This window comes from Dermacentor variabilis, chromosome 8 (genome assembly GCF_050947875.1).
Source record: "Dermacentor variabilis isolate Ectoservices chromosome 8, ASM5094787v1, whole genome shotgun sequence".
Lineage (NCBI taxonomy): Eukaryota > Metazoa > Arthropoda > Arachnida > Ixodida > Ixodidae > Dermacentor > Dermacentor variabilis.
The window spans coordinates 52086296-52113632 of NC_134575.1; the positions used below are offsets into that span (position 1 = coordinate 52086296).

Genomic DNA, 27337 nt, shown 5'->3' on the forward strand with positions numbered 1-27337 from the left:
TCGTGCTCAGCAGCCCAACACCATAGCCACTGAGCAACCACGGCGGGTGACACGTTCATACCTGGGCAGTTGTTCTGTTGGTCTCAGTGTGTTGCTGTGACCTCCTGCACGTCAACGCACACGCGAGGAACAGGACCCACCTGATGTGCACCTCGCGGTTTCTGGGCTCCGCGAGAAAGATGTGTATCAGGAGCTACCACATCCCGACATTTCCATGCGATTAGAACATATCCTGAGCACCGCCTTTCCGTCTAGCTCGCAGCCAAAAGCTCAAGCACGTAAACATCCGTGTACACACATCATGCCACTTTCTCATGCACCGTGGCGGCAACGACTTCACTCATAGCGATATCTGAGTGTCCGTACCGTTGCACTGCTGTGGAGCAGGTCGCAAGTTCACCTCCAGACCGCTGAGTCTGCTTTTCAATGGTGATGCAATGCCAAAACACTGATGCACCATGTATTGAGTGCTCACTAAAAAATCCCACGGGGGTGGTGAAAATTATTTTGCAGCCTAAATCTCTACCCCTCCCCACTCAAAAAAAAAAAAAAAATGCACCCGTGTGTCTCTCCGGGATGTCGATAAATGAATCAGACAATCGATCGATCGATCAACTGTCAACGAATGAATCAATCGGCCAATAATTAAATTAAATAGCTGTTCCGCTTGACACAGAAAAAATGTTAGGGAATGATCGAGCATGTAGATCGCAGGAACTAAAAAAAAAAGTGGGCAGGGCGGAGCAACCATCCTGCCCAACTCAAAAATACATAAGCACTTTTCCTGACAGCACTGCATGGTGCTGATGGCGCCGCTCCGTTCCGACAAACAGCCCGGGGATGCGACGCGGTTGTCAACGAAGCCGCGGCGCCCACAAATATCAAACACGGCCTATGTTCTTCGCCCCCCCCCCCTCTCCTGAAAAGAACAAAACGGCAAAGAGAAAAATAGAAAACACCTGGCTGGTCTAAAGTCACTTGCTCGGCACCCAACATTTGCGCGCTCGCGGCTCTGTCAATGTATAAACATCCACGCCGAGCTTAGTGGAAAGAGCGATGAGGCGAGAGAAGGAATACGAAGGAGGGAAAGAGAAGAGAGAGCCTTTCTAGAGCGCATTTCGGTAGAGGGTGCTGCAGACGCCAGACCTCCTCCCCAGCAACACGCCGCGAGCATTACGGAATGGCGAGGGCGAAAAGCGAGAGAGAAAAAAAAAGAAGGAAATGAAGTTGGAAGCAAGACGGAGGCCGATGTTGACGCCGTTTCTGCAGAAAGCACAGCTGCGGCGAAGGAAAGGGCAGTCGAGGAGGCAGCCTATGCCGCCTCATCGAGTGTTACAGTCACCCTACAAACTGACACGCCGAGAGCTTTGCTACCGAGTAGACTGTAACACAGTTGGTTTCGTATCTCGAACCTAATAGAGCTGAAATACAGCACCGGCGTCGTTCCACCATATCACTGTGCGCGACAACCACGAGGGACGCGTTGCGGTTGCAGACTTTGCCCAAGGATTCGTCGTCGTGTCACAGCTTTCGCTCACTGGCGAGGTCTTCATGGATTCGACGAATGTCCGGCGAGGCTCGCTGTTTCGGTAAGATCACCGCAGCCGCCATGCTTCGTGTGTGCGTGTTATTGCGCGTCCCAGAGCTTCGCCTGTGGAACGTTAGCATATGTTCCCGACTTTCGCTTGGGCTTTGTGTTATTGAAAACGCGACTGCGGACGCGTAGTCGAGTCTAGAGGAAACAGCGATGCGCCTGCTGAACACGCACTGAGCGCTTACTGTTGAAAACGTGTGTTTGCCAGGAAGTGTACAATATCGCCAGAATTCTAAGTTAAGCACGGAAAACTTATCGCCAAGACCATAATATCGCTTTACATAATCTCCAGAGAAGCTTTCGCTTGTTGATACCCCAGAAGAGCAATTACTCGGTAATTTGTTTCTAGAGAACTATTCTGGAAATCCAATGACATTTCACCGTTTCTTTCTAGATAATGTGATTCCCATGGCGGGAAACGAGAAGTGACCGAGTTCTTTTCATTTTGCTTCATGTACAACGGTGTTTGCGCTCTGCGGAAATGTATACCGAAAACAACCGTTTTCAGCACGCCGCGCCCGCAGTGTCAGCGGTGAGCTGACACAGCGTGACGCAGCACGGTTTTCTACTTAAATTCAGTAAACAATACTACGCAGCAAAAAAAAAAAAAAAAAACCGGCGATGTGAGCAATCAGACGCCAAATACATGAACACGAATCAGTCTTGTAGACAACAACAAAAGAATGAATTCTCGGTTGCTGAGAGAAATGTGTAGGCATGTGGCTTGCACACGTTTAGCTCTTTCTTGTGCTGTGACGAACGTCCGCGCGAAGAGTGTCAGGTGTACCTGAGCAAAGCACCGAGACTCACCTCGCGCATGGATTAGTCATCCAGGCCCTGTATTCACAATGCCGTTCTTACGTAAGCACTGCCCCCGATTCGCCTTCGCCTCGGTGATCGTTTTAGCGGTGTGTATATATATATATATATATATATATATATATATATATATATATATATATATATATATATATATATATATATATATATATATATATGTGTGTGTGTGTGTGTGTGTGTGTGTGTGTGTGTGTGTGTGTGTGTGTGTGTGTGTGTGTGTGTGTGTGTGTGTCGGATATTTCAAATAGAGCTGTTACTCCAGCGAATCTCCAGCGAATCTACACGAATCTCCAGTGTGTTTTCGTCGCCAAGTTTCGGCATTTATATATCACGCCGCTGCTAAGCCGTAATCAGGGTCGATAGGCGCTCCGCGTCATCGGAACCTAAAGCGGCGTTCGCTGGAACGCATCGCCTGCGTCACAGCCAGCCTGGGCTAGCCCGCCATCTTTATTTTTAGCGCTGCCAATTAGTCTTGTTCGCACTGCACGTCTCGGAATAATAATTTATTAGTCAAGGAAGCGGGCGATGTTCGCATCTGGCAGTAAATGAAAATAAAGAAGACAGTTCTCCCGACTTGGTGGACCGATTGAGACACGGAAATATCCTAGTTCAAGAGACTTTCTCTTAGAAAAACACTTGTGCTCACCAAGGAAATGCATATGAACTAGGAAAGAGTTCCATTGTTTCGTGAACAAAGACTGACTGCCTCTACTAACGACCAGCTTGAGTGTAAGCTCGTGCGCTTAATAACGCAAAAAACAAAGCAACCTAGAAATTAGCGTTCTTATTTGCCAGCCCTATAGAATTTTGCAGCTGCTTGGCTTCGTGCCGCAGCAGGGGACTGCTTGCAAACGTTCTGCGACTCTTTAATGGATTTTAAAAACAAGGAACACTCGTTTAAATACGAAAGCTCATAATGAGAGTCGAGATACGAAATTACTGACCGAGTAGACCGTTAGGTAGGCGTCTAGCCGCGACAGCGATCGTCGATTAGGTTTCTTGCCCTCTGAGCTGCACGTATGTGTATCAGGTAGGCAACGCATTATATTTGTTCGAAAAAACTCATGTTGGTAGTATCACAGTTGCAGTAACGACGTCTACATGTTCCATGCATTAGATCCGCTTGTCTTCCTCCCCAAGTAGACATTGTTACGACTGGGGGTTCGAAGACGTGGGATCCTCTTTCCTCGTGGAGGGTTAAGTGAACGTGAGCCTGGGCCTGATATTCAGGACGTTCGACGAACAGGTTTCTACCTACATATGTACAAGAAAATGCCAAGTAATACAGAAGAGTTGATGATGAACTGGTAGCAGTCGGTCACTCCCGCCGTCCGTCGCTCCTTTTATCCCTTGCGTGATCATTGTTCCGTGACTTCCCCCAATCCGGAATGGGGAGACCGATGACATCAGGTCCCAACTATACGGAGGTCGGTCGCCCTTTCCCACAAAAAGGGAACTTGGTCGGAAACGCACCCACATTGCTGGGCGCAAACAGGGAAAGGAGGGGAATGTACGCTGACTCCGATCGTATTCTGGCAGGTGCTGGCCGTATCATCGCACTGACCGCGTCTCCGGCTTGGACATGCCAATTTGTGCGGCTGACAAGTGATGGCCGTATGATACTAATTGCTCAAACCTCCCCTTAACGAGGTACTCCCGCGCTGGTCATAAATGATCCGCGCTGAGAACCATTTTGACGAGGCCCTCAAGCGCGCGAGCCGCGACTGGAGGTTGTCGAGGGGCGAACGGCCGATCACAACAACATCTAAGGAGACAGCAGGCTTTAACAGTGTGCGCGTAGTAGCCTGCGTATGCATGGCGACGTCGTGCAATTCACAATGCGGCAATTCGGACCAAAATGCACGGACAATTCGTTGACGCGAATGCATCGGCTTGAATTTCACAAAGTGATCAAATAGCTTCGCGGACACGTCAGGCGTTGTGGAGCGGGAAACAAACAGCGTCAGTGGCAAGAGGAAAGTTGATTGTCTTAGCGCAGTTTTCCTCCTAAGTGTGTAGATTCGAGTCCACACGTTTGTCTTACAAAGAAAAATCTACAAATATCGTTACGGAAAAATACATTTATGTAGCGAAGGTCGCGATCGTGCGCCTTGACGAGTAATGGCAGATTCCCTCTGAATAACTGCTGCAAGGTAATAAGTTGGTTTGCCAAGTCAACCGGCGGGGCTGCTCAACAAAAGCAGCTATGACAGTGTTTTGACGCTTCCAAAGCAACGACATAGGGATACAAATTTATATTTACATATATAAACACTGATCTGTGTACACTGCGCGTAAGTATATAGGCAGTGATTCTGTAAATCACTGTAAATCACTGTAAAGTGAGCCTGGAATTTCCTCAAAATGCATCTAAACAGTCAGAAAATTCATGTCGTAGCCGAGTGTTGTACAAATGCTTCAAATGTTGGAAAAAATATCTTGCACTCATGGCTCCCACAGACATTTCACCTAATCGATCTTTTTGTGTGGTGCGTATTGGGAAAGCTTAACGCGTGTCGAAGGAACCGTTTTCCCGATATTTCTGTTCTGCATCTAATTACACAGAACCGCACCACTTTGTTCGCCTGTCTCGCTTAGATAATGCGTGCGTTGTAATACTAGGCAACCCGCCGTGGTTGCTCAGTGGCTGTGGTGTTGGGCTGCTAAGCGCAAGGTCGCGGGATTGAATCCCGGCCACGGCAGCTGGATTTCGATGGGGGCGAAATGCGGAAACACCCGTGGTACTTCGGTTTAGGTGCACGTTAAAGAACCCCACGTGGTCGAAATTTCTGGAGTCCTCCACTAAGGCGTGCCTCATAATCAGAACGCGGTTTCGGCTCGTAAAACCCCATAATTTAATAATACTAGGCATCTGGGGCCAGATTCGCAAAGCTTTTTCGTTCATAATTGTTAGTTGCCGTAGGCAGGCCGCGTTCGCTTATGATATGTGCATCGTCATCATTTACTCAGAATTTCGTTTACGAACAATTCTGGCGTAGGAGGTTTCTGTGAATTGGGGCCCTGGTTCTATTGAAGCGTATTAGCATGAAAACCAGAGCTGTTTCTTTTTCTTTCTTTCTTTCTTTTTTCTTCTACGGGCAGGTTTTCGAATAGATGAGTAATAGCTGCGATGACTAATTCACCATTGAAAAAGAACGCTAATGCGTCTGAAACGAGGGCGCAGCTCGCATGCAAACTTTATTAACTCACGATGTGTGTGCTGTGCTATGTGCTCTCTCTCTCTCTCCCTTCCCCATCTTTCATCCCCCCATCCCGCTCCCATGTGTAAGGTAGCAAACCGGTTGAGATAAACTGGTTATCCTCCCTGCCTTTCCTTCTGCACTTTTTCCTTCCTTCCTTCCTTCCGTCATGCTTGCACATTGCAAGTGAAGGCACTGGCGTACAGTGTCACTAGCGATTGCAGACGACGCTTAGTGCTTGCGTGCCTCGGGTCTTGGCGCAGAGAAAACAACAAAAGATCGGCGCCGAAATCGGGATGGGGGGCTCGAGGAATAAAGAAGGGTCAGACGGTCCGTTACTGACACTCCACTTTGTCTCGGTGCGTCTTACGCCGCCCCGGAGCCCACAGAAAACCGACGGCCACAACGACACGTCGCATCTGGTGCCCAACGACCACAAAATTTTGCGGACCACAACATCTGGGAAAAACAAAACAAAAACAAAGCTTAATATGTTCACAAACTCACACCGATGCCTGGTATTAGAAGTTCCAGCCTGTGCTAGAACGTGTGAACAATATTATGATGTACGCTTTTACTGTCATAGTGGTACGGGCGGCTCCGAACTTCAAAGATAGCGATAGTTTAGCACACTTTTGTGGTCCACTGTACATGACAAGAAATGTGCCGAAAATTTCTTAACACTCGCAAGAATTTGTTCTCGGATACTCACGAAAGCATATTTTCTTAAAACTACGACGGCGGTTAACGCCGTACGTCTTACGCCCACGTTTGCGGTTGGACTGAGCAAAAACGTGCCAGTAACCAAAGAAGCGAAGTGACAGCGTCACTATATCTGTAAGCGTCGATGCGCAGAAATTTCCAACAAAAATTATCGCGCCCGTATCAGCGATAGGCGGGAAAAAGTCCTGACAATGAGTGAAATAAGCCGACATCAATCATCGTGCCAGCATAGCAAAGTAGACTTCCCGCTCTCAACGTCTGCGACGACTGTTTAACGTCATTCCCCAATGAAAGGGCGTCATCGCCAGAGCTTCGCGATATCGTAAACAACAGGCAGCATAAGTACGCACGCTCTCCGCGAAGCTCTTATTCGCTAATGGCCCGATGCGAAGCTCAGAGCAAATAATTGGCTCGTTCTGCCTCCAAAGAGGCTTCAAGCGATCGTTCCCCCTATGCTATCCTGCGAACCTCCGCTATGCCCTGTATTCCCGGACTACTTCGGCTCCACAAGGCTATCAAGTGAGTAAACTTCCACAAAGCATGGCCCCGCGAACCGAAGAGCTCGGTACCACGCGACGGAGTAGGCGGAATACATCTCGGCGTGTACCCGTGCTTGCGCCACGAACTCTCAATCGCGGCTTGTACTGTCGAGGTACTACAATGTGAAAGCGGCGACGTGACGAGGGCTTGACTGCAGGAGTCATTGTCCAGTCGCTTCCGACTCCATCAGCAAAATTAGAAGGGCAAAAACAAAGTTCGTCATGCTGGGAACATCTTGCGAAATGTCGTAGCAATCCAGCGTTGTCGTGTAGCTCCGCCGATGCAGCCTCGCAGAGGGCTGAGGTATTCGGCTAGATTATGGGATCGGCTTATGGGTCCTGTAGCCCCCGCTGCCTGATACATTACTCTCGCCTCGAGAAACGCGGCGGCTGTCGGCTGCACGACTTCAGACTCGCGACGGCGCGTGAGGTTGTGTGTGTCCCATACAAATTCCTTTTTTTTAGCGGAACTTCATTGATACAACTAGTGTGAAATACGCACGAACGATTGGCGCGGCCCGTAGTCACATCCTCCCCCCCTTCCCCCCGAGCGGCCCAATGGCGTCCCGCACGGGTTCTGCTCTCGTCCCTATTTGTGCGGCGACGGCATCGGGAACACGGTGTGAGCAAAGGGTTGTTTGTCGTCCGCATTACGCGAGACGTCTATGGCGTATGTACAGTCGGGGCCACTTTTGGCGGGAACACGGGTGCCGAGGCATCGCTATGCGGAGAACCCCACCGACGGCGCCTCATGAAGTCTTGCGGCGCATGCGCACTCACAGCAATTGGCGATAAGCCCGGCGAGTTGCCTTAGATGACAATTTGTCTGCCATGACGTAGCGAGGCGAAGTTGGCGGCACTCAGCGGAGGGCTGCAACGAGCTCCCATGTTCCACGTAACAGTGGACGTGCCTGTAAACGTTAAATATTTCACTACTCGCGGTTGTCGCCGTCCGCGAGGCGGTGGTGGCGTCCGCGCCGCGGTGACTGTTCTGAAACGTCGAGCGCGTTATTGCGGGACCGTGTCGCAATACGCCTAGCATAATTAAATCGTCGCTCGACGGGAGCTACGTTTTTTGTCGCGGCAGCAGCAGGTGATATCAGCTTGGCAGCTCGTAAATTTACCCACTCACCGAAATTCGGGTTCGCAAAGCCTTTATGGCACGGAGCTTCCAAAACACCGAAAGCGAACGAAAAATAAAAACTATTCGAACCGACCTTTTGAGCTTTCGAAACTTTATTGTAAACGGCGTGTTTATGTTGCGAGTTCATTGCACTGGCGGGAAAATGCATTTTGAAAAAAAAGAAAAGAAACGCGATCTCAGTCTGCTAACGAAATTCTCATGATTGCTCTAAACCGTACTTTCCTGGGCTCTCATGTGTAATGTATTTTGCCATACAACTCAGATACCAGCGAAGGATGAGACATGGCGCTAAAGTGCTTTATTCTCGAATTTCCGCGTCCTCCGCATGTCTTTTCCTCTCATGTGCGGTACTTTTCTTTTTTTCTCGTCGGGTATTGGTAGATTTCAGAACGCTGAAAACCGAATTCACAAACGTTTCTGATACTGATTGATACATGATACTGATACTGACAAATCGCACCGTAGAGGCAACAATCCTGACTACATTCACGGGGCCAAAAATACCACGATTGGTATTTATCACCGTTGAGATGGTTGAGCATAACCTGCTACTTTGTGGTGGCCGTTATCATTTTTTGCCCAAAATAATACAAGATTGTTGATGTTCATTATGATAATCATCCTCCTAGTGACTGCGATGGTGATCGTCATCATCATCGTACTCATTATGTGACTCACATATACGCAACAGATCAAAAAAGCTCATATAAGAACGTATTTGTCATACGTGTTTTCACATAAAAAACACGTTCTAATAAGCAGTCCTTGCGTCTCTAAAATTCAGCAATAAACTCCTAATTAAGAGATCGGCTAGTACGGTATTTGATTTTTTTTCACGAGTCGATCACACATCAATTCTCGACCGCATGGAAATTGGTGTCGATGAAGTGCCATATCCTGAAGACGTCAATGGGCTATGCTTCATTTACTGGGAGTCGTTAATGATTGGTTGATCAAATATGTCCCCCCCCCAAAAAAAAAAAAAAAACAGAAGGACTGATAGACCAAACCCATCGATAACACGAGGTATTATTCATCTAAAACGGCGACCGTGCCATGCACGTCAGAGAATTCAAAGAGACGCGACGGCCATCAGTAACCTCAGTGCGCATGTGCGTAGCGAGTTAAAAAAGAAAAGCGAAAAGCTTTTTCTTCTTGATTAGGTTGACTAAATATATGCAAGACTCGCCGAAGAAGTTTTCGAGGTACACGTCAAGGAGTAGAGACACAATTGAAGCCGTTCTTGTAGACGGTATGTCATGTTCTGAACCCTCCATCCTTGCTGAAGCGTTTCACCAGTACTTCTGCTGTGTATTCATTCCAAAGGATGACGGTACTGCCGTTAAACACTTACGCACGAATCTTTCCGAGAACGATATAGTTATCCCGAAAGAAGGCATAATTGCTGCCTTGCCAAACTAAACGATAAAAAGTCGCCGGGTTCATATAAGATTCCGAACGCTTTTCATAAACGTTATTCTAAGTGGGTGGCATGCCTTCTCGAGAAGCTTTTTTTCGTTATCGCTTCATAATGGTATTATGCCTGCTGACTGGTTGATGGCAACGGTAAAGTCAATTTGCAAATCTGCTGTAAACTTGCTCGCAAACCAATTTGCAAACCAAAATTTTGCTTTGCAAACCAATTTGCAAAGCAAGCATGCCATGAGGAGTTATGGGCCCGATGTCTATTACGTGCACAATATCCAATGTGCTGGAACACATAATTGTTAAGGATTTATTTCAGTACATATAAGATAATAATATTTACTACAGTAAGCAGAATGGTTTTCGAAGAAGTCTATCCACTGTGACCCGATTGTTTGAAACTGTCCGCAGCTTTGCTGAGGCAGTCAACTCGAATGCGCAAGTTGACGTAATTTCAATTGATAAGTCTCCAAGGGGATGCCAACGAACCATCAGTATCATCGTGAACAACTGCAACGTACCGTGTCACGGGTTAAGCTATGTGACGCGTGCGCCACGTAGTCTGGATACCTGTGTTTACTCTGTGGTACACGCTATGGTGCCTCCTCGCAAGGTACGACCCACTGCTGAGACAAGTGAATCGTAGGGCCACGCGCGCGGCTGCAACCAGGAGACGGGGTGGTGACAGATAGCCATCCAGACCGCTTGAGTTAGGTAACTAGATGCAGCTACATGCAGCAAGCACTTGCTATACGCAAGTGCTGCATCTTGGGACACCTGAAGTAATACAACGGAACCGCAGTGCAAAGTTTGTACGCATCGACGCTACGCGGTGCGCATGTCGAGTGGCGCGACAAGATGGTAACGATTGTGACGATTTAATGGCATTCCCCTTTGAAACGGGACGGTGAAAAACTGTCACCTAGCTTGCTTGAATTAATCATCTACGCCGTACGTGTCTATCATTACATTGAGACTTATACATCTCCTTAATATCCTTTTTCATCCTCAAAACTTATTTAACTGCCTTGTACTGTTACCCGTGCATCCGCTACGTGGCGTTCTACCTTTAGTAACAATATCCGAGTGCAATGCCAACCGGGCACGCACCGACGCTACGGGGCGCGCATGTAACATCGCGTGTCTCCTCGCGAGCTACGGCGCGTTTATGGGGCTTTTTGCGCTGCGTCCAAGCAAGCGCTGGCGGGTCTCAGTGGTAAAGTAGCTCACTCCTACGGAGCGGGTGTGGATTCAATACCGGCAGGAACTGTGCATTTTCTTTTTCACATTCTCGGCGATAGCTGCTACGGAAACTGGATGCCGGCGGTGGCGAACACCTCTGCCACCCGAAACGGCTACTTGGAATGAGCGCACAACAGCTTACACTGCAAAAACAAAAAAGAAAATTATATGCCCGCTTCTTCTCTTGAGCAGTGACAGTTTCGGTTACTGGGAATGTGTTACGCATACCAATACCGACAAACAGAATAGGACATACCATTACCATAGGGAACCAAGTCGATAGATCGGAAATTTATGCTTTTGTAGCTAGTTTCTTTTTTTTTCATGTTTTTTGTGCGTCCAAAGTTCGAACTGCTACTGATATCAACGCAGGCATGGCAATTTATGCCATGTATGTTACTGGTGTTAGTTCGTTTTCTTTTGTTTTTCCACACCGGTCAACGTTTCCTGTTGCCTTGCGTCATAACGAGAGCAGACGTTGCCACCGTGAGAGATGTCAGGCTTACGACATCAATTTACGTTGTCATATACGACACTTTCCGTCACGTTTTCAATGTTCTCATCCGTTGACATTTGCGAGACTCGTCAAATACGTCACCATTCCTGCGCTGCAGATGCTCGAAATCGATTATCTGCATTGAGGGTCCGGAGAACAGTGTTCTCTTGAACATACCGACAACACTTTCTCCGTTCAGTGGGCGCGACGTCTCGTAGCGGCAACAAGGACAGTCGCTTCGTGATTGAGAAAAAAAAAATATTGTTGTCATCGCGACGCGACGTAAGCATTGCGTCAAATACTGCTGGGCCGTTCTTGTCGAACTTCTTTCGTCATCGAGTCCACCACGATACGCAATCTAGTGCAATTCCTAGACCCGTCTTACGATAAAACAAAAAATCAGTCGTTCCACTTGAACAAAGGGTTGCTGTTGTTCGTTTGTTCTTTCTTTAATTTTTCGCGAGGACCCTCGACAGCTCACCAAGCACTCCCGTACGTTCAACCAAAGCACTCCAGCTGCTGCAACTCGAGGATAGTTCTCAGCAGGCCAAGGCGGCACAGCTGCCTGTGAGAGCGCGCATGAAAGGACCTCGTAAGACGAGCGCTGTCACATATATTCTCCGTTTGACGGCAACGAGCCCTTTCCACGCCAGCTGCAGGGTGTGCGTGCGCGCGCGCTGTGTCACGACCGCGACGTTACGCTCGCCTCGAGAACAGCTTCAGCATCCCGTCCACGTTGGGTATCGCACTTCGTAGGAATAGCGGTTCAAAAAAAAACTCATTGAGATTCTGGCAATTTAGCGTGTTCGCGTGTTAGTGACACGGACAGAACATGGACGGGGATTTCGAAAAGTGGTGAGTTGAATGATACACCGTCTCAGCAGGTGAGGGTAACGCGAGGCTGCCGATTTTTTGCTTGTAGCATCCGCGCTGCATTCTCCTGCGACTGCCTAGTCCCTACGTGTGATGGTTTCGTATTCATCCACGGCGAGACGGCGTTGAAAGTAAGACAACTATGCTTGCGGGATTCCTTCCCTGCTAGAGACAGTGGTCGCATGCGGAATTACCTTGAAAGCTTGTCACATCTCCGCTATCGTGTGCGATAATGTAAAATTGAGGTATGTATACACGCGGTGTCACAAATATCGCTGAATTTATCACTTTCTTTATTGCTCGCTATGCATTTTGAGAAGCTACACACCACACCAACGCGTACAGCACACAGTGCAGAGTTTGCACAAAACGCGTAAATCTGCGTTAGGATTTGTTTGGATAACAGAAGGAATGCGTGTAGGGGATATTCTAGTAAAAACCAATAGGAATAAACAGTGTTACATTCTATTACTCTAGCACGCCGCTGGATACCTGCCCTAAGCGCTAGGTGAACAGCCAAACTTAATTTCTTGCCCCTAATTCTAAATAGAACATTAGCTACACCAGTTTGCTGTCGTACACGTTGTATGTCGCTTATCTATTTTTCCCGGCCTCTTAATGTAAAGCCCGTCTTATTTTTTCATCGCCAATTGCAAGAATGCATCTTTTTCCCAGTATTATTTGGTACCTTTCATGCGTCAACCCCATACGTAAATTTCAGTAGAAAGAACAAATTATATACTCTTCTTCGCAGGAATCACTCACTGCTATTAAAACATTGTCGTTAAGCTACCCATAAAATTTGGTACTGCATTTTGTATGGGCTCCAGCGACTACACCATTGCCATTCCCCCATCCCGTCCCCCCCTCCCCGCCCGTCCCTTTTAAGGTAGCAAACTGGACCATCGTCTGGTTCACCTGCCCCACACCTCTGCTAACTTCGCTTCCTCTATGTCGCTAATGTAGCCCAACGTTGCTAACCAATCTATCTGTTGTTTCTTTCTTTTCTCCGACGCAGGTACTCTCAAGTGGCCCAGGAGGCCCTAGAAGAAAGGAGAGACTCGTCATCGCATCTCGCCAAGTGCGACAGACCGAAGCGCGACCGTAGTGGCAAGAAAAAGCAGCAGCAGCAGCAGCAGATCCCGGACAACGAGCACGCAGACAACATGCCGACGCTGAGCGGATTGCACCTGCCGTCTTCGAGTCCCACGGGCACCGGGGGAGTGGCTGCCCCGGGCGTGGCCCAAGCCTGCACGGTCGTTCGCATCGCCGTCATGGGAGCGGCTCGCGTGGGCAAGTCGTCGCTCATACAACAGTTCCTGTACGGCCGCGTGCCCAAGCAGCACAACGCCACCGTGGAGGAACTGCACAGGCGAGACTACGGATCCGCCAACGGGGGACGCCACAGGCTGACCCTCGAGCTGCTTGACACGAGCGGAAGCTACCAGTTCCCGGCCATGAGGCAGCTGGCCATCACCACGGCGCAGGCGTTCATCTTGGTCTACGCCATAGACGACCTGGAGTCGTTCGAGGAGGTGCGTGAATGCCGAGCGTGACTTGCATCTTAGCCACAGCCGCGTGTGTTTTTTTGAGGGGCGTTGAAGCCGATGAGAAACACATTCGAACGCCGCCACGCTGAGCCAGATAGGCCTAAGCAAAACGCCCGCTGCAGCAAAGAATTTCCCAGAAGACCTCAATTCTAGGGACCTGCTGGAGCCAGCAATGATGACCTTAAAGGGACTTGTTGCTTGGCTTCTCGATAGACGGAAACAACGCAGTGTCGTCGATTGCATGACAGCATAAAGAAATTGTGGTTTAAAACTTGGATATATACGCTTGCCCATTCTAAGAAAACTGCAACAGATCGAAACGGGAACAATAGCCATTAGACTGCGATGACGGCGGATGCAAATTTCTGCCATGAATTCCCAGTAAACATACTGGAGTGCCGACATGTCGTCTTTTTCGCGCATGTAAACTTTTAGAAAACAAATTACTAGGCCAAAGTACCGAAAATCTATAGGCATTGCACTGTGAAGTCTACAGATTTTCTTCTTAGAATGATAAATATTCGTGACTCTTATTCAGCGCTCACATTTTCTCTCTAATATTCATAAACTTTAAGCAGCCCTTTTATATTCTGTTGACCGTTATCGACGAAAAGAAATACATCGTTAACGAATTTCACTCATTGACGTTGTACATGCAGCATACTAGAAGGCAAGCCGGTAATAAACCAAAATGGGCTGCTACAGGTTTACAGAAAATATTAGCAATGCTTCAGATAAATATACATGGCTGGTTTTTCTTTCAAGGCAACAGGCTAAGGTAGCTTTCGTCGCACAAGCACGCTGCAGGCCCATTGACGTTGTTGCTTAAATCTTTAACATATTCAAATGAACAACAACGTCAAAAGAGTCCCAATCGTGTCTAGCACAAGTGGCTCATTTCATCACTGTACCGAAGGTTATTGCCTTCCTGAGCCGAACGTCATACACACAATCGTTAACCTTTGTTACACAAGCAGTACAGTGCGTTAGCATTTCGTTAGTGGTTCGCCTCGCTAATCGTGCTCTTCGGGAAGTGCACCACTAAACACGCACACGTCATCAGCGCATAAAAAAAAAAGCTCCCAACATTCATTTTCAAAACACGCGTTCTTCTTCAATCACTATAGTTTTCCGCAACTGTCGTGGCGTTTTCGCCCAAACGGCACCAAACTGACGTTTTTTTATCGTGGTTCTCCGCAGGTTCGTCGGCTTCGCAACGAAATCCAAGAAGCCCGCTCGGAGCTGGGCAAAGGCATGCCACCGGTGGTGGTCGTCGGAAACAAGGCTGACCTGGCGTTCAGGCGCTGCGTGGGCTACGAAGTGGCCGAGACCGTGGCCACCATCGACTGGGAGCACGGCTACGTCGAGTGCTCGGCGCTCGAGGGCCTCGACGTGGCGCAAGTCTTTCACGAGGTGCTCATGCAGAGCAAGCTCCCCGAGGTCCTGACCCCCTCCAACCGGCGGCGACAGTCCTGCCCGGCTCAGGTCCACTCGCACAAGAGGCTCTACAGCAACGGTGCCAAGAGACACAGCTGCATAATTTCGTGAACAGCCTCGTGAAGCCGTGGAAAATTGTGTGTGTGTGTTCTCAGCTATATCGCAGAGTTCAAACAAACTACGTGGTACGTTGACCGGCGGCTTGAACGGGACAGCGAACACCACTTTGCTCTATTGAGAAGGAAGCCCAAGATGGGACCGCAGTGTCTAGTCATATCTAGGGGCTGGCGCCTGATAAAAGTGAAGGTTGCGTGACGTCGTGCCTTTCCGCTGTTCAGATAAGCGTTACAATGGCTTCTTGCCGAGAGTGTTGGTTGAGTCTTGTGAAGGAGAAAACATGCTGCACCTTCTTCACTTCTTGGAGCACATTGCTGTCCAGGTCTTTGTCTGCTTGGCAGTGGCACTCTAATTGCACAAGCTCTAGCGACGTATTGTCTGTGACGCGACCTGTTGACAAACAAATCCACCAGGCATCCATCCGATTTACACGATGGAAGCCCTCGGGTTGCTCGTCGTTTTAGTGGAGTGCAAAGTAGAAAAAATTATTCTAATTGCCTCCTGAGAATCCCCTGAGTAGGCCCAAGTTACTCAGTACCCTAATTAGAGGCAGGTAGCTGTATAAAAAAAAAAACTTGGCATGTAGCGTTCACCACCACTTCTCTAGGCGTCCCAACGTACATATATATTGAATGTGGCGCGACTGAATGTCAAGACTCTGGACATGCATATCTGTGACGCAACAATGAACGTGATGAATGCGAATGGCCAGGACACATGTACAGAAAAGTGAGATGCCTTATTCACACCATGTGCTCGCTCAATGAGTCGATGCCTTGTGCTTTCATCACGCATGAAAATTTCTGGGAGCCTGTGGTGAACGCGTTGCTTAAGGTTGCCACACAGGCAACAACGATGCTGATGTAGATTTGTCGCCCAGTTTTTCAAAGGTACCCTATGAAAGTGATGTCTGCGTTTTGCTACAGTACTGCATAGCAGGAACTTCTATTTTATTCTCTTTTTCTTGATGACAAGAAGCTTCTGCATGTAGTCTTCTTGAGGCTCTCTGTATGGTGATGCCATGAGAAGTGTTTTAGTGAACATATTCTATTACATATTCTTCGGCATACAGTCACATGTTGAGACATTACGAACACTATAGGAGATCTCCATTTTTCATACATGTTGCGCTAGACACTAAGAAGGCGTGTTCACTGATGCACTGGTACAAAGGCTTGCCTCCACGTGATGTCCTCGTAGACATTTCTGGTTGGACAGGCAGCGCGAGAGCGTGCACATATCACTGAGCCGGTGACTCATCACTTTTCTCTGTTGGATCATCCTGCTGCTACGAAATGCGACAATGGATTAACATTTTGTGGCAGCACACTTTTTTTCGGAGATCAAAGGAACAGCAAGTGTGGATGTCTTTTCGCTTTCATGTCAATTTTGAGACACAATGAGAGCGGAACCGGCCGGTAACGTGATTTAGCAGACTCGTCCAAATGCGCTACAAATCACAATGGTTTCCTACGCTGCGTAAGACATAGGCCTATATGTCGGCATGACTACATGGCTAACTCATTAAATGCGTTTTCAATCACGCTACGTAAATGTTGTTATTGTCTGTGTTCCGTTGTTGTGAATGCATTGTATTTGTTGCATTGTATTTCTTTAAACAAGGGGAACGGTTGTATCTACATACAAGATCAAAACGTTTCGGTTGTGCACATCAAAGTAATATATGTAAATACACAAGCGACGTCAATGCCCGGGCTCCACAATTTCTCGCGCTGCCCTCACTCGCAGGGATGCCCGTGTGTACGTGCAGGAATCCAGCCTCGTGCTATTTAAGCTGTACGCGTTTTACAATGTTATATATTGTCCTGTCATTGTAATATAGTCCTGTTATCGCAGTATTTATTTCCTGTAAAATAATATCTGCTCTCACCTTTTCTTTTTTTCTTTTTTCGCGCACTGAATGAGTCTTCCAATAAAGAAATTCTGACAAAAATTTTTTTACTGTGTGTTTCATGGTTTCTTCCAAGGTGTGGCACCGTACTCTAATAAAGGAGGGATGGGGACAAGCTACGTACTGCTGACAACACGGTTTCGTAATGGCTTCTTAAAGGATCAGGTAATATCGCTCTCACATGAACGCACACCTGGACCAACATAGGCAATAAGTATCTCCGCATTAAATTCAAAATTTTTGGTTGAAGGCATTTATATTGTGCTACAAGTTGGCATTCCTGAAACACTACGAATCGTTCAAGTGTGTACCAATATATCAGATTTTAAAATACAGAATATAAAAATATTTTTTTGATTAAGAGTTAATTATGCACGCGTTGAAACTCACTCGGCTCTGCAAGAGAAACCCTACCAATAAAGACACGACAGGTGTTTCACACACACAATTCATTTGTCCTATAGAAGTACTAAAATCTGCGCTAATCTCATCTGGCACATTCATTTGTAGAACAGGCATGCGCAGGCTCGTTGAAGGAAACAGTACAAATAAACGCGCGACATAGATGATTCAACAACGCAATTGTTGTATTCTATAGAACTATAAAAAGGCGCACTGAGCTTGTTATACACATTTATTTCTAAAGGAGGCCTGTGCAAGTTGTTTGATCCTATCAGAAAGTACAGCCGCCCTGAGTCACGCTTGCAAAAGCAACGTTATTCAGGGAAAGTTGAATATTGGGAAGGATAGCATATAGCAAATTTTGTTGCCAACGGTGTATTATTTCCAGTCAGTTACCAATTTGTGCAAAATGTACGGTATAAGAGCAAGCTTTCTACTGAAATCGAGGTTACAGTGATAGTCAAAGTTTGAAAGTAATAATTTTCACTTTGAGTGACAGCAAGGTCTATTACGATGCGGCAACAATGAACGAACAGCAATACATTTTCTACTGTAGCGTACGGGGAATAGGACTGTTACGTAGTAATTCGGTTATATATAGCGCAATCTGGTCATGAACCTTTGTTTCTCTAAACGAAATTCGGGCTTTAATTTCCTATCCATGCTCTGCACAATATTGTAGAGATCAGAACTGTCCATGACAGCGCATGATACATTGAGGGTTAGACATAAATTAACAAATGAAAGAGGTTTTCACTGTCAAACTAGACAATAAGTTGAAAGAGCCTGGTAATATATGGCCAGGGAAAACCAGCAGAACAGGATTGAATAAAATACAATTTGTTAAAGGATAAGGGGCGGAGTTTCGTATTCAACACTGTTGAAACAATATACAGCCATAAAAGGGGAAAATCGTCACACTCCCGATGTAGTACGGAGGTGCAAAAGCGCCCCCCTGCTCCGGGTTTCTCAGAGAGAAAGCTTTACAGTGGAGCGAAAATTTTCCTCTATGGCGAAACTTTCTTTTTCTGAGAAACCCCTATGCGTTTCCTTTGGTGCTGCGTGCTACATGAAGGTGTATGACAATTGTTCCGTTCATGAACCTTGCTCCTCCTTCCGGAATAACGCAGAACTGATTTGCAATATAGCCCCTTGCTCGATGATTTAAATTATACCTAAAGCTTTGAAAAATGCTAGCATAATTTTAATCAATAAGCAAGTAAACGGCAAAACATTAAAAATAAAAATCCATAAGCTTTGTCGCGGCGGTCAGTATATTTCACTATTTTACAACGTACAGAACAATGTTACACTAACCTCTCAGATGACGTCATTCTCTTAAGCAAAGCTGTAGGCTCGAATTACAACAAATAATTAAAAAACAATAAGAGAGATTGTGCAGAGATAGTGCTCAGGATTTATATTCCCATGTATCGCCGAAAAACAACTCCCTTCCGATGCAAAAAGCAACATATTATCGGCATTCCTTTCTGGTCAAGGTGAATACATTTGTTAAACTACCAAATGTTTTTAGATGGTTATCACCAAATTACTACAAAAGCTATTACTTAACCATTGGCTTGAAAAGCTCTCCACCGCTGAATATCTACTCCAGACTATCAATAATGCAACTAAGAGATTGGAACTAAGATTCCCATGCTTCAAACAGCATTTTAAGGCATCAAACTCTGTCTGGCACTTGTGATGCATTGATTGCATCTTGCAGGGATATGTCCAAAAAAAGCTTGGCAAAACAATACTTCATGGTTGGTAGTTACCTTATTCCATTTGCGAAAGTGCAAATTAAAATGCCGTCATTAAAATGAATATTGTGGAGCAGGAATTAGGGCACGGACAATATAAAAGATCACGGCGAGACGTGTGCTTCCAAATGATATTATTATTATTATTATTATTATTATTATTATTATTATTATTATTATTATTATTATTATTATTATTATTATTATTATTATTATTATTATTATTATTAGGTATGGAAAAAGAGAGACAGCAAACTGACGACTGTCACCGATAGGGGCACAACGCCTGCCTACTCTTTCAGGAGGAGGGAGTTTAAAAAGTAGAAGAGGAGATAAGGCTAGGAAAAAAAGAAATAGGAAAAAAATAATAAGTAACCCAGTTGAAAAAGACAACAGGAATTCTTGTCACAACTACAGAAATTTCTGTCGCGACTGCAGAAATTTCTGTTGTACGACAGAAGTTCCTGATGTTTCTGTAGTTGCGACAGACATTTCTGACGTTACGACAGAAATTCCGATGACGCAACAGAAAGATTCTGTCGCGAAGACCAAGAGTTCTGAAGTCGCAACAGAAATGTTCTGTCGCGTCAACAAGAGTTCTGAAGTCGTTACGACAGCTTTCTATTGTGACAGCGATTCTGACGTTACGACAGAAATTCTGCCGTCGCAACAGAAAGATTCTGTCGCGACGACGAAGAGTACTGAAGTCGCAACAGGAACTTTCGGTCACGACAACAAGATTTCTGTGGTCACAACAGCTTTCTATCGTGACAGCGACTTTCACGTGACGACAGCAATTCCGACGTCGCAACAGAAACACTCGGTCTCGACGGCCAAGAGTTCTGTAGTCGCAACGGAAACGTCCTGTCGCGTCCACAAGAGTGTATGAAGTGGCAACAACAACTTCTTATCGCAACAGCGATTCTGACGTCGCAACAGGAACTCTCTGTCGGGACTACACAGAAATGTGCTACTTTCTGTCGCAGCGACATAAATTCTGACGCCTCGACAGAAGCGCTTTCCGTCGGGACGCTTCAAAATTGTATGTCACTTTCGCATTGGTGGTGTACAGTCGCCCAAATCTTTAACTGGTGTGCGGGAGCGGCGACTTTTCCGGGCGTTTTCCGGGCGTCAGCGCCGTATGACGCGGCGAGGCTGGAAACAGCCTAGTAGACGATGGGCCCAGCTGAGCGCGCTTTGTCCGCATGCGCTTAGCCTCAGACTGTTTCCAGCCTCGCCCCGTCAAACGGCGCTGACGCACGGAAAAGTCGCCGCTCCCGCACACCAGTTAAAGATTTGGGCGACTGTACACTGTACTTTTCTCTTGCACGGTATTCAATCGTGCTTCTCTGAAGCCGGCAATGCTGATAGCACCGACACCGGTATTAAAGTCGACGGGGCCAACTGTTAAAATTGTGCCTTACGACGAGGCACTAGAAACGCCATACCGGCCTCATCAAAATCATACCATCTGCGGGAATGGCTGCGTATCCGCTTTACTTTATTTGGTAAGAGGTGGCACAGAGGCCTGTAGACTTACATGTTCCGTTACACTGACACGTTAGTTGATTTCCCAGAAATATTGCATAAGCTTTTGCGAAGCGAAAATGAAGTATTGGGTTGTTCCTTAAAGTTGCGTGAAAAGCTGTCTCGCTCTGGCCTCATTATTCAGGTACAGCGCTGCCGTGAGAAGCCAGTATGCTGTCAGAAAGAACACTCATCCACGAATGTTTATGTAACTATTTTGCATTGAACACACGAATTATATGCGTGCTCAAAAGTGTAAAGAACGACAGACAACTGTCGAAATTAGCAGTAACAACCCTAACAGTCAGCGTTGTCTATTTCTGCATTTCTTATTTAATATTGATATCGTACATCAAAATTGATCTTCTAGCACTCCACGATGTACCTGTCGATGGCAACAACACTTTTGCTCTTCTAGAGATGCGGCAGTTGACGCGGTGGAGTGATAGCGGATCTTGGCTCTCAAAATGCAAATGTAAACATCAGAGCATCGTACTATTGACATTGCCAAAATGTACACTCGAAAGACATGTTCGCCCTGTGACCGCCAACCAATGGCAGAGATTTTGTCGTGACTGTTGTGTATTGTTAAAATGTCTTGTTTTGTATGTTGCCATGTCGGTAATAAAGAAAAAAAAGGAGTGGTGCAGTGGTAAGATGACGGGCTCGGGATCGTGTGGTAGCAAGTTCGAATCCTCGGCGGGGATGTTTTTATATTTTTCTTTTTTTGCACTTACAAATTTACATAGCCTTACGAAGGTCTCTGTCAATTTTTAATTAGATATTGGTCACGAACTACAGAACTTTCTACTACAGGACGTCACACTACAGACACAGTACAGTACTACAGACACCAGAACTACAGAAACAACGTCCCAAAATACGAGACTGAAATTTCCTGTTATGTTTTTCAACTGGGAAACGAGCAAATTACAGAGATACGTGCCCAGAAAAAAGCAACATTATATACTTACTTGCGAAAACAGCACGAAAGAACAAAGGACCAATAATTGCGCCAGAAAGATGCAGAGCTGACTAAAAATATAAATTTGTATACGAAGCACCAGAATAAGTAGGCCGGTATAGTTTCTACGGGACAGAAGACAAGACTAGATGTATGCAGAGCAGAACAAGAATAGCAATGTTTATTCAACGCATGAAACTTACACCCACTTCTCGGTCACGTGTAAGCTAAGGACCTGCTTATTTTTTTTTTTTTACTTCGAATCAAAATTTACGTGATTCAGCGCTGCATCGGTCTAGCCCTAATCTTCGGACTTTGTTGTTTCGCACTGTTTTCACAAGTATGGAATTGCGACATGCCCAACGTATGCTTATTTTAAGGTATATTACTCTTCCTGCTAGACTCATCGTTCATCTCTAATCACAACTTTCCTATTTTGGATCGAGTTTTGCACCATTCTCGCTCGGATTAGTTACCAGATTAGTCCGCAATAACTACGAAGCGGGTGTCGTCTGAGGTGATGCCGCTCAAAACGTGTTGATTTCACTGCAACACACGGGTGGCGCCGTCTGCTACAACATCGGAGAGCACCGTGTGTGTCTGCTCCAGCCACAACGGGTGGCGCCACCGTTCTGCTGCGGTAGAACTTAAGAGGAAGCTTTAGCTCGGGTGCTCCTATCTTAATACATGTAAAAGGAGAATTCGTTTTTCTCGGCAACCACTGCACCAAATTTGACTAGGTTTGTTGCACTTAAAAGACAAACCTAAAATCTAGTGACTGTTTGTTTCGAATTTTTGAGTTAGGTCGTAAATTTTTTATTAAAAATTGGCAAAAATCGAACATTTTCAAAAAACGACACTATCAAGTTTACAACTCTAACTCAACCACTAAAAATGATAATACAATTCTGTGAATTGCATCTAATAGTACATCTAAAGCGGACAAAATTGATATGTTACACATGAATATAGAAAAATTTAATCATAGGAAAATACAACTTTTGCAAAACCGTTGTAACCAACGTAACAAATTCACGTAAGATGTAAAATGACATATTGAATTTGTCCGCTTTGAATGATCAAATAGATGCCGTTTACAGAACCGCGATATCAGTTTTTGATGCAGAGCTATGAATTTGTAAACTTCGTGCTTCTATTTTTGTCAAATGGTCAAATATTTGAAAATCGTTTTAAGAAAATTCGCGCCCTAAATCGAAATTCGGCTTCCAACAGTCACTAGAATTTAACTTTCTCTTTCAAATGCAACAAATTTCATCAAAATCGGTCCAGGGGTTATCTCATAAAAACGTTTTTGCGTTTTACATGTATTTGAATAGGCCGCGTCGGAGTTGGGCCCGAGCTAAAGCTTCCTCTTAAAGTCGCTCAGTGGTATCGCCGCAGACGACACTCATTTCGAATTTGCCGTGCACGAAGACAGCCCGTAACGCCAGCAAAACGTGGTATTGCACAAAACTTCGTGAAAAAATGGCTCTTGAGGAAAAATTGGATCCCAGATCAGTCACTGTTTTAGCAGGAGATGCGGCGCTCCTCTTTATGCCCCACACAGTGCAAACGTGGGCAATATGAGAACAAACGCAGAAGCGCGTCTCAGACAGGTTTAAAGCTATCTCAGGCAATGGATGGCCGCTAGAGGGGCAGTTGTGGTGAGCAGCGGCCACCTTCATTCCCGAACGCAAGGAGCATCGCGTCAGCAGCTACCTCTGGTAATGCATTTCCGTAACAGAGAAAGTGGTTTAGCGTTCTTACGTAGCGATAAATAGTGCTCCCGTGAGAATTGTCAATGACGATGCGATAGTGAGCGAAGACAGAAATTGTAGGGCAGCTAATAGGTCAGTGTCTGCGTTTGACGTGGCACCACCGTGACTGTAGAAATGCATGGCGGGGGATGCCATCGGCGAACTTGAACAGAGCCTCCTATTTCAATTTGTTTTCGATGGTGGCCGTCACGTATCGTTCCTACCTGGGTTTGAGTCCCTCTTACTCGCACTCCTGTGCCTTCTTTCGTATCGGTCGGTAAAACTCATCCCGCCCATACGAAGAGGTACAAGCAAGAAGAGCATCCACAAGCGCGGAAGCAAAATTTATTTTACCGAACATGTATGAATCCCATTCTTTTCTTATAAAATACGCCTCGGCCAACGCACGCGCTAATGTGTCACAACTTCGCTTTAGAGCACGGGTAGCAGGTAACGTAAGCTCACACGTGCAAGTCTTAAAATGATGCAGCGTACGCCAGCTAGTTTTGTTTTTTACCCATAGAACCCTGTTGCTATCTTTACCCGTTCTTTACTTTCTTGACCAGTAGAGTACGCATTGGTCGATCTGGCCGGTACAGAACTGCCCGTGGAATATTCATTAGGTATCGGTCGTCTAAAGTAAATTTTATCACACAATGCAAGCTGCTTATCATTTGCAGTTTTCCCGCATTGTTCCAGCTTACTATCCCAGTAAGGTCGGTTTTGCTCATCAAGCCCCACAAAATGAAATTCAAAAGTTTCCTTCTGAATTCTACAATTCGACATCGCCAGGGAAAGACAAGGCCGGCAGTCCTTCCATATTTTCATAGTGTGACGCTTTCTAATTAAGGCAGCGTCTAGGTTTGGCATGCCGGTAGTTTATTATGCCTCTTGTAATGAAAGAGTACTCGTAGCAGTGTAGTAAGAAATCGAAATAGGAATTTTCTTGTTCAAATAGACAACCTAGATTTTTTCAAAGTATTCTATAAGGGTCTTTGATCACGTTTTCTTAATCCGTGGCCTTGTTTACATCCGTTAGACTGGGCGATACGCCAATGAACGGTTAGAAGAGCACGCGGTGCCAACTAAGAAAAGAAGTGACTCACACCTGCGTCATCTGTGTAGGGCTTGAACGTGTTCACCTGTGCTATCTGCTTCACGCCCAAATTCTAAAACAAAGTTGTCACAAAGTCACGCGTGACTTGGCTTAGGTCTATTTTATCAAGAAACAAGATGAATCGTGTAACTGAATCTTCTATTGTGCCCCACAACATTAAGAGTTTAGCTCCTTGGGCGAAGGTTCTTTGGTCATACTTTCATGGATGCTCTAGTTCCTTTCCCTCTGGGCACATGTCTTTATTTTGGACATTCTACTTATTATTTTTTATTTTTTCAATTTATTCACCTCTGAAAGGATTTGCCGCTTCTGGTATAATGTATGAAAACGGCGGACATTACGTTCATGAGAAAACACAACGTTCACGTAACTAGCTAAAACAGACAATGAGTACCTTTTTTCGTAACGAACGAGAACAAGAGCAACCGAGGTGCCCGATTTTGTTAGTCACAACCGTGTCAGACCAAGTGATAATCGATCTTAGGAAAGCGTACGCGAAATGTTTGCTGTACCCGATCGAAAATTGCGATCCGCTATTCTTCCCAAACTCAAGCAGCTTCTCGCGCGAATTGCGAGTTGACATGCAAAAGTTCCTTATTTACAGGAATTCCTGTCGTCTTTTCTTCTTTTCATTTCTCTCTGGCTGCGAGAACTGCGACTTTTAAATGGAAACACACTTAGTTTGCAATTATAGGCCGAGGCTTGTCCGATAAAAATTTGTCTATTCTGTACGCTCTTAAAACAGCATCATCAGTTAGATGCGTGTTTAAATGTGAAGACAGAAGTTCCAGAACTTTGCATTCAGAGTCTCCCGAGGGCTCCAAGCGCTTATCCGGAAATCCGTGAAAATTCTGACTTTCTCGACGGGATCTAAGCTTGAATTCATCCAAGCGGTCATTGTGGGACGCAGTTGGGAAACGGACAGCATTAATGAACCTAACGATTCTCTGCTTCTGCAGGCTGATTTGACTACATTATCATCATGGTGTGACATGTGTCTAATGCAGATTAATGTTAATAAAACCGAGGCAGCGACATTCACTACACGTCGCTCGAAATTATTATTTTCTTATAATATCAACAATGCTGCTATTGAGTCGGTAAATCAGTTCAAATACCTCGGTTTATCATCTCAACTAACTTAACATGGAATCAGCACATAGATTACAGCCCCATCAAGAGAAGTAAAACGCTTGGACTAATATATAAAGCACTCTACATGGCTACGCCTGACAGAAAGCTTCTGGTGTACAAGACTCTAGTCAGACCGCAGCTGGAATATGCCTCTATCATTTGGAATCCGCATCAGGGATGCTTAACGCAGATACTTAACACAGAATCGGATACCTAATTACAGAATCGTGTGATTCGTTTTGTGACAAGCAACAGCACACACTACAGTATTACACACCTTCGAAACACCTTGAATCTTCGAACACTTCAGCAACGAAGACGCATTTCATTATTTCATTACTTCTTCAAACTCTACCACAGCACTTGCACTTTCCGACTAGAACATATTGGCCCTGCTTCATACATCTCCAAAAGCACTGATCATCCATTCAATGTATACTTGCCGGATTGCAGGACTAACTTTTCAAATTTTCTCCTTTGCATTTAGCTATTAAACTTTGGAATTAACTGCCGAGAGGCGTTGCGTCTATCAAAAATTGTGATGCATTTTGTGCCGCTGTATCTTCTGCATAAGCCTGTGCTTTTTCTTGTCTATGTGTTATCTCTGAGCGTGCAATAATGTTTCCCCTTTTATTTAATAACCCTTCGAATCTTTAAGGGTACTGTAAATAAAAATCTGATAGTTGTGTGGCAAGTACGACGTCAGTGCAGTATGGTGAGTTCGCAAGGTTCTTTCTTTTTATACACTGGTCAGTCTGTTACTAATGTCGGTCCTTTGCTGCTGAAAATTAATCTGTAGTTGTTGACGGTTGTTAAGCTGGTCCACAACATTGGCATTGTTTTTGTACTCTATGGCAACTCAGTAGTGTTAAAGGAGACACTAAGTCACTGCTTTTGTTCGCGTTTTCTCTAGGCTCCCGATTAAGTTCTATGTCTCCTCCAAGTATAAGCAGCTTCTTAACACGCAGTCAGTCGCACACAAATTGTCCATGTACGCATCGCAGCGCCACAATGCTGGACATAAGCATGCCTCAGGCATCCTTGCTAATTGCCCACGTTATTCATTTATATAGGTCAAGTAGTCACAGAAAATTCTGACCATTGAGAGCAAAGTTCAAGACAATTGAATATGAGCTCTGTTTGTACTGCAGGCACGCGCTAATCAGTCCTAGTATGTTGTGGATCTTCTTGAGAAAACGAAATCTTTACTCTGCGTTTTCCATTGGCACTGAACAATGAGGCCACATTAACTTTAAGAAAACAAAGACGTTTAGGCACAATCAATGCAATGCTCAAAACGAACTAAAAAGTGACAAGTGCAGGTGTGGACAGGGAATCACCGTGGTACAGAAAAGAGATCAAATGGATGTAGGTAGTTTACACTGAGTGGGAAAAGAGCAGCTGAGTAGGGCATTTATTACATGTAGTCAATGGCTGGCAATGTACTTTAATAACGAAATGACTGCCTGCTTAAGGGAAACGCAGCTGAGGGCAGTAGGGAATCAAGCGATGAAACTCTGGAATTTTCCAGCATTGCCGGGAATAATCGGAATGAAGCCAGTGGTAATGGACATCGCCGTA

At 45.7% G+C, this 27337-nt stretch overlaps 1 protein-coding gene across 4 annotated transcripts; it reads left to right on the top strand.

The window, feature by feature from the left end:
- Positions 1-1259: 1259 nt before the first annotated feature.
- On the top strand, positions 1260-17134 carry LOC142590211 (ras-related protein Rap-1b-like). 4 transcript variants are annotated; one of them, XM_075702129.1, is made up of 3 exons: positions 1260-1589; positions 13095-13611; positions 14827-17134. In XM_075702129.1, exons 1-3 carry the CDS (start codon positions 1552-1554, stop codon positions 15172-15174), a joined length of 903 nt encoding a protein of 300 aa, XP_075558244.1. In that variant the 5' UTR covers positions 1260-1551; the 3' UTR covers positions 15175-17134. The 4 variants fall into 4 exon arrangements, with proteins under 4 accessions (XP_075558244.1, XP_075558242.1, XP_075558245.1 ...); XM_075702127.1 differs by lacking the exon at positions 1260-1589 and adding an exon at positions 6712-6876; XM_075702130.1 differs by lacking the exon at positions 1260-1589 and adding an exon at positions 11859-12058.
- Positions 17135-27337: the final 10203 nt, after the last annotated feature.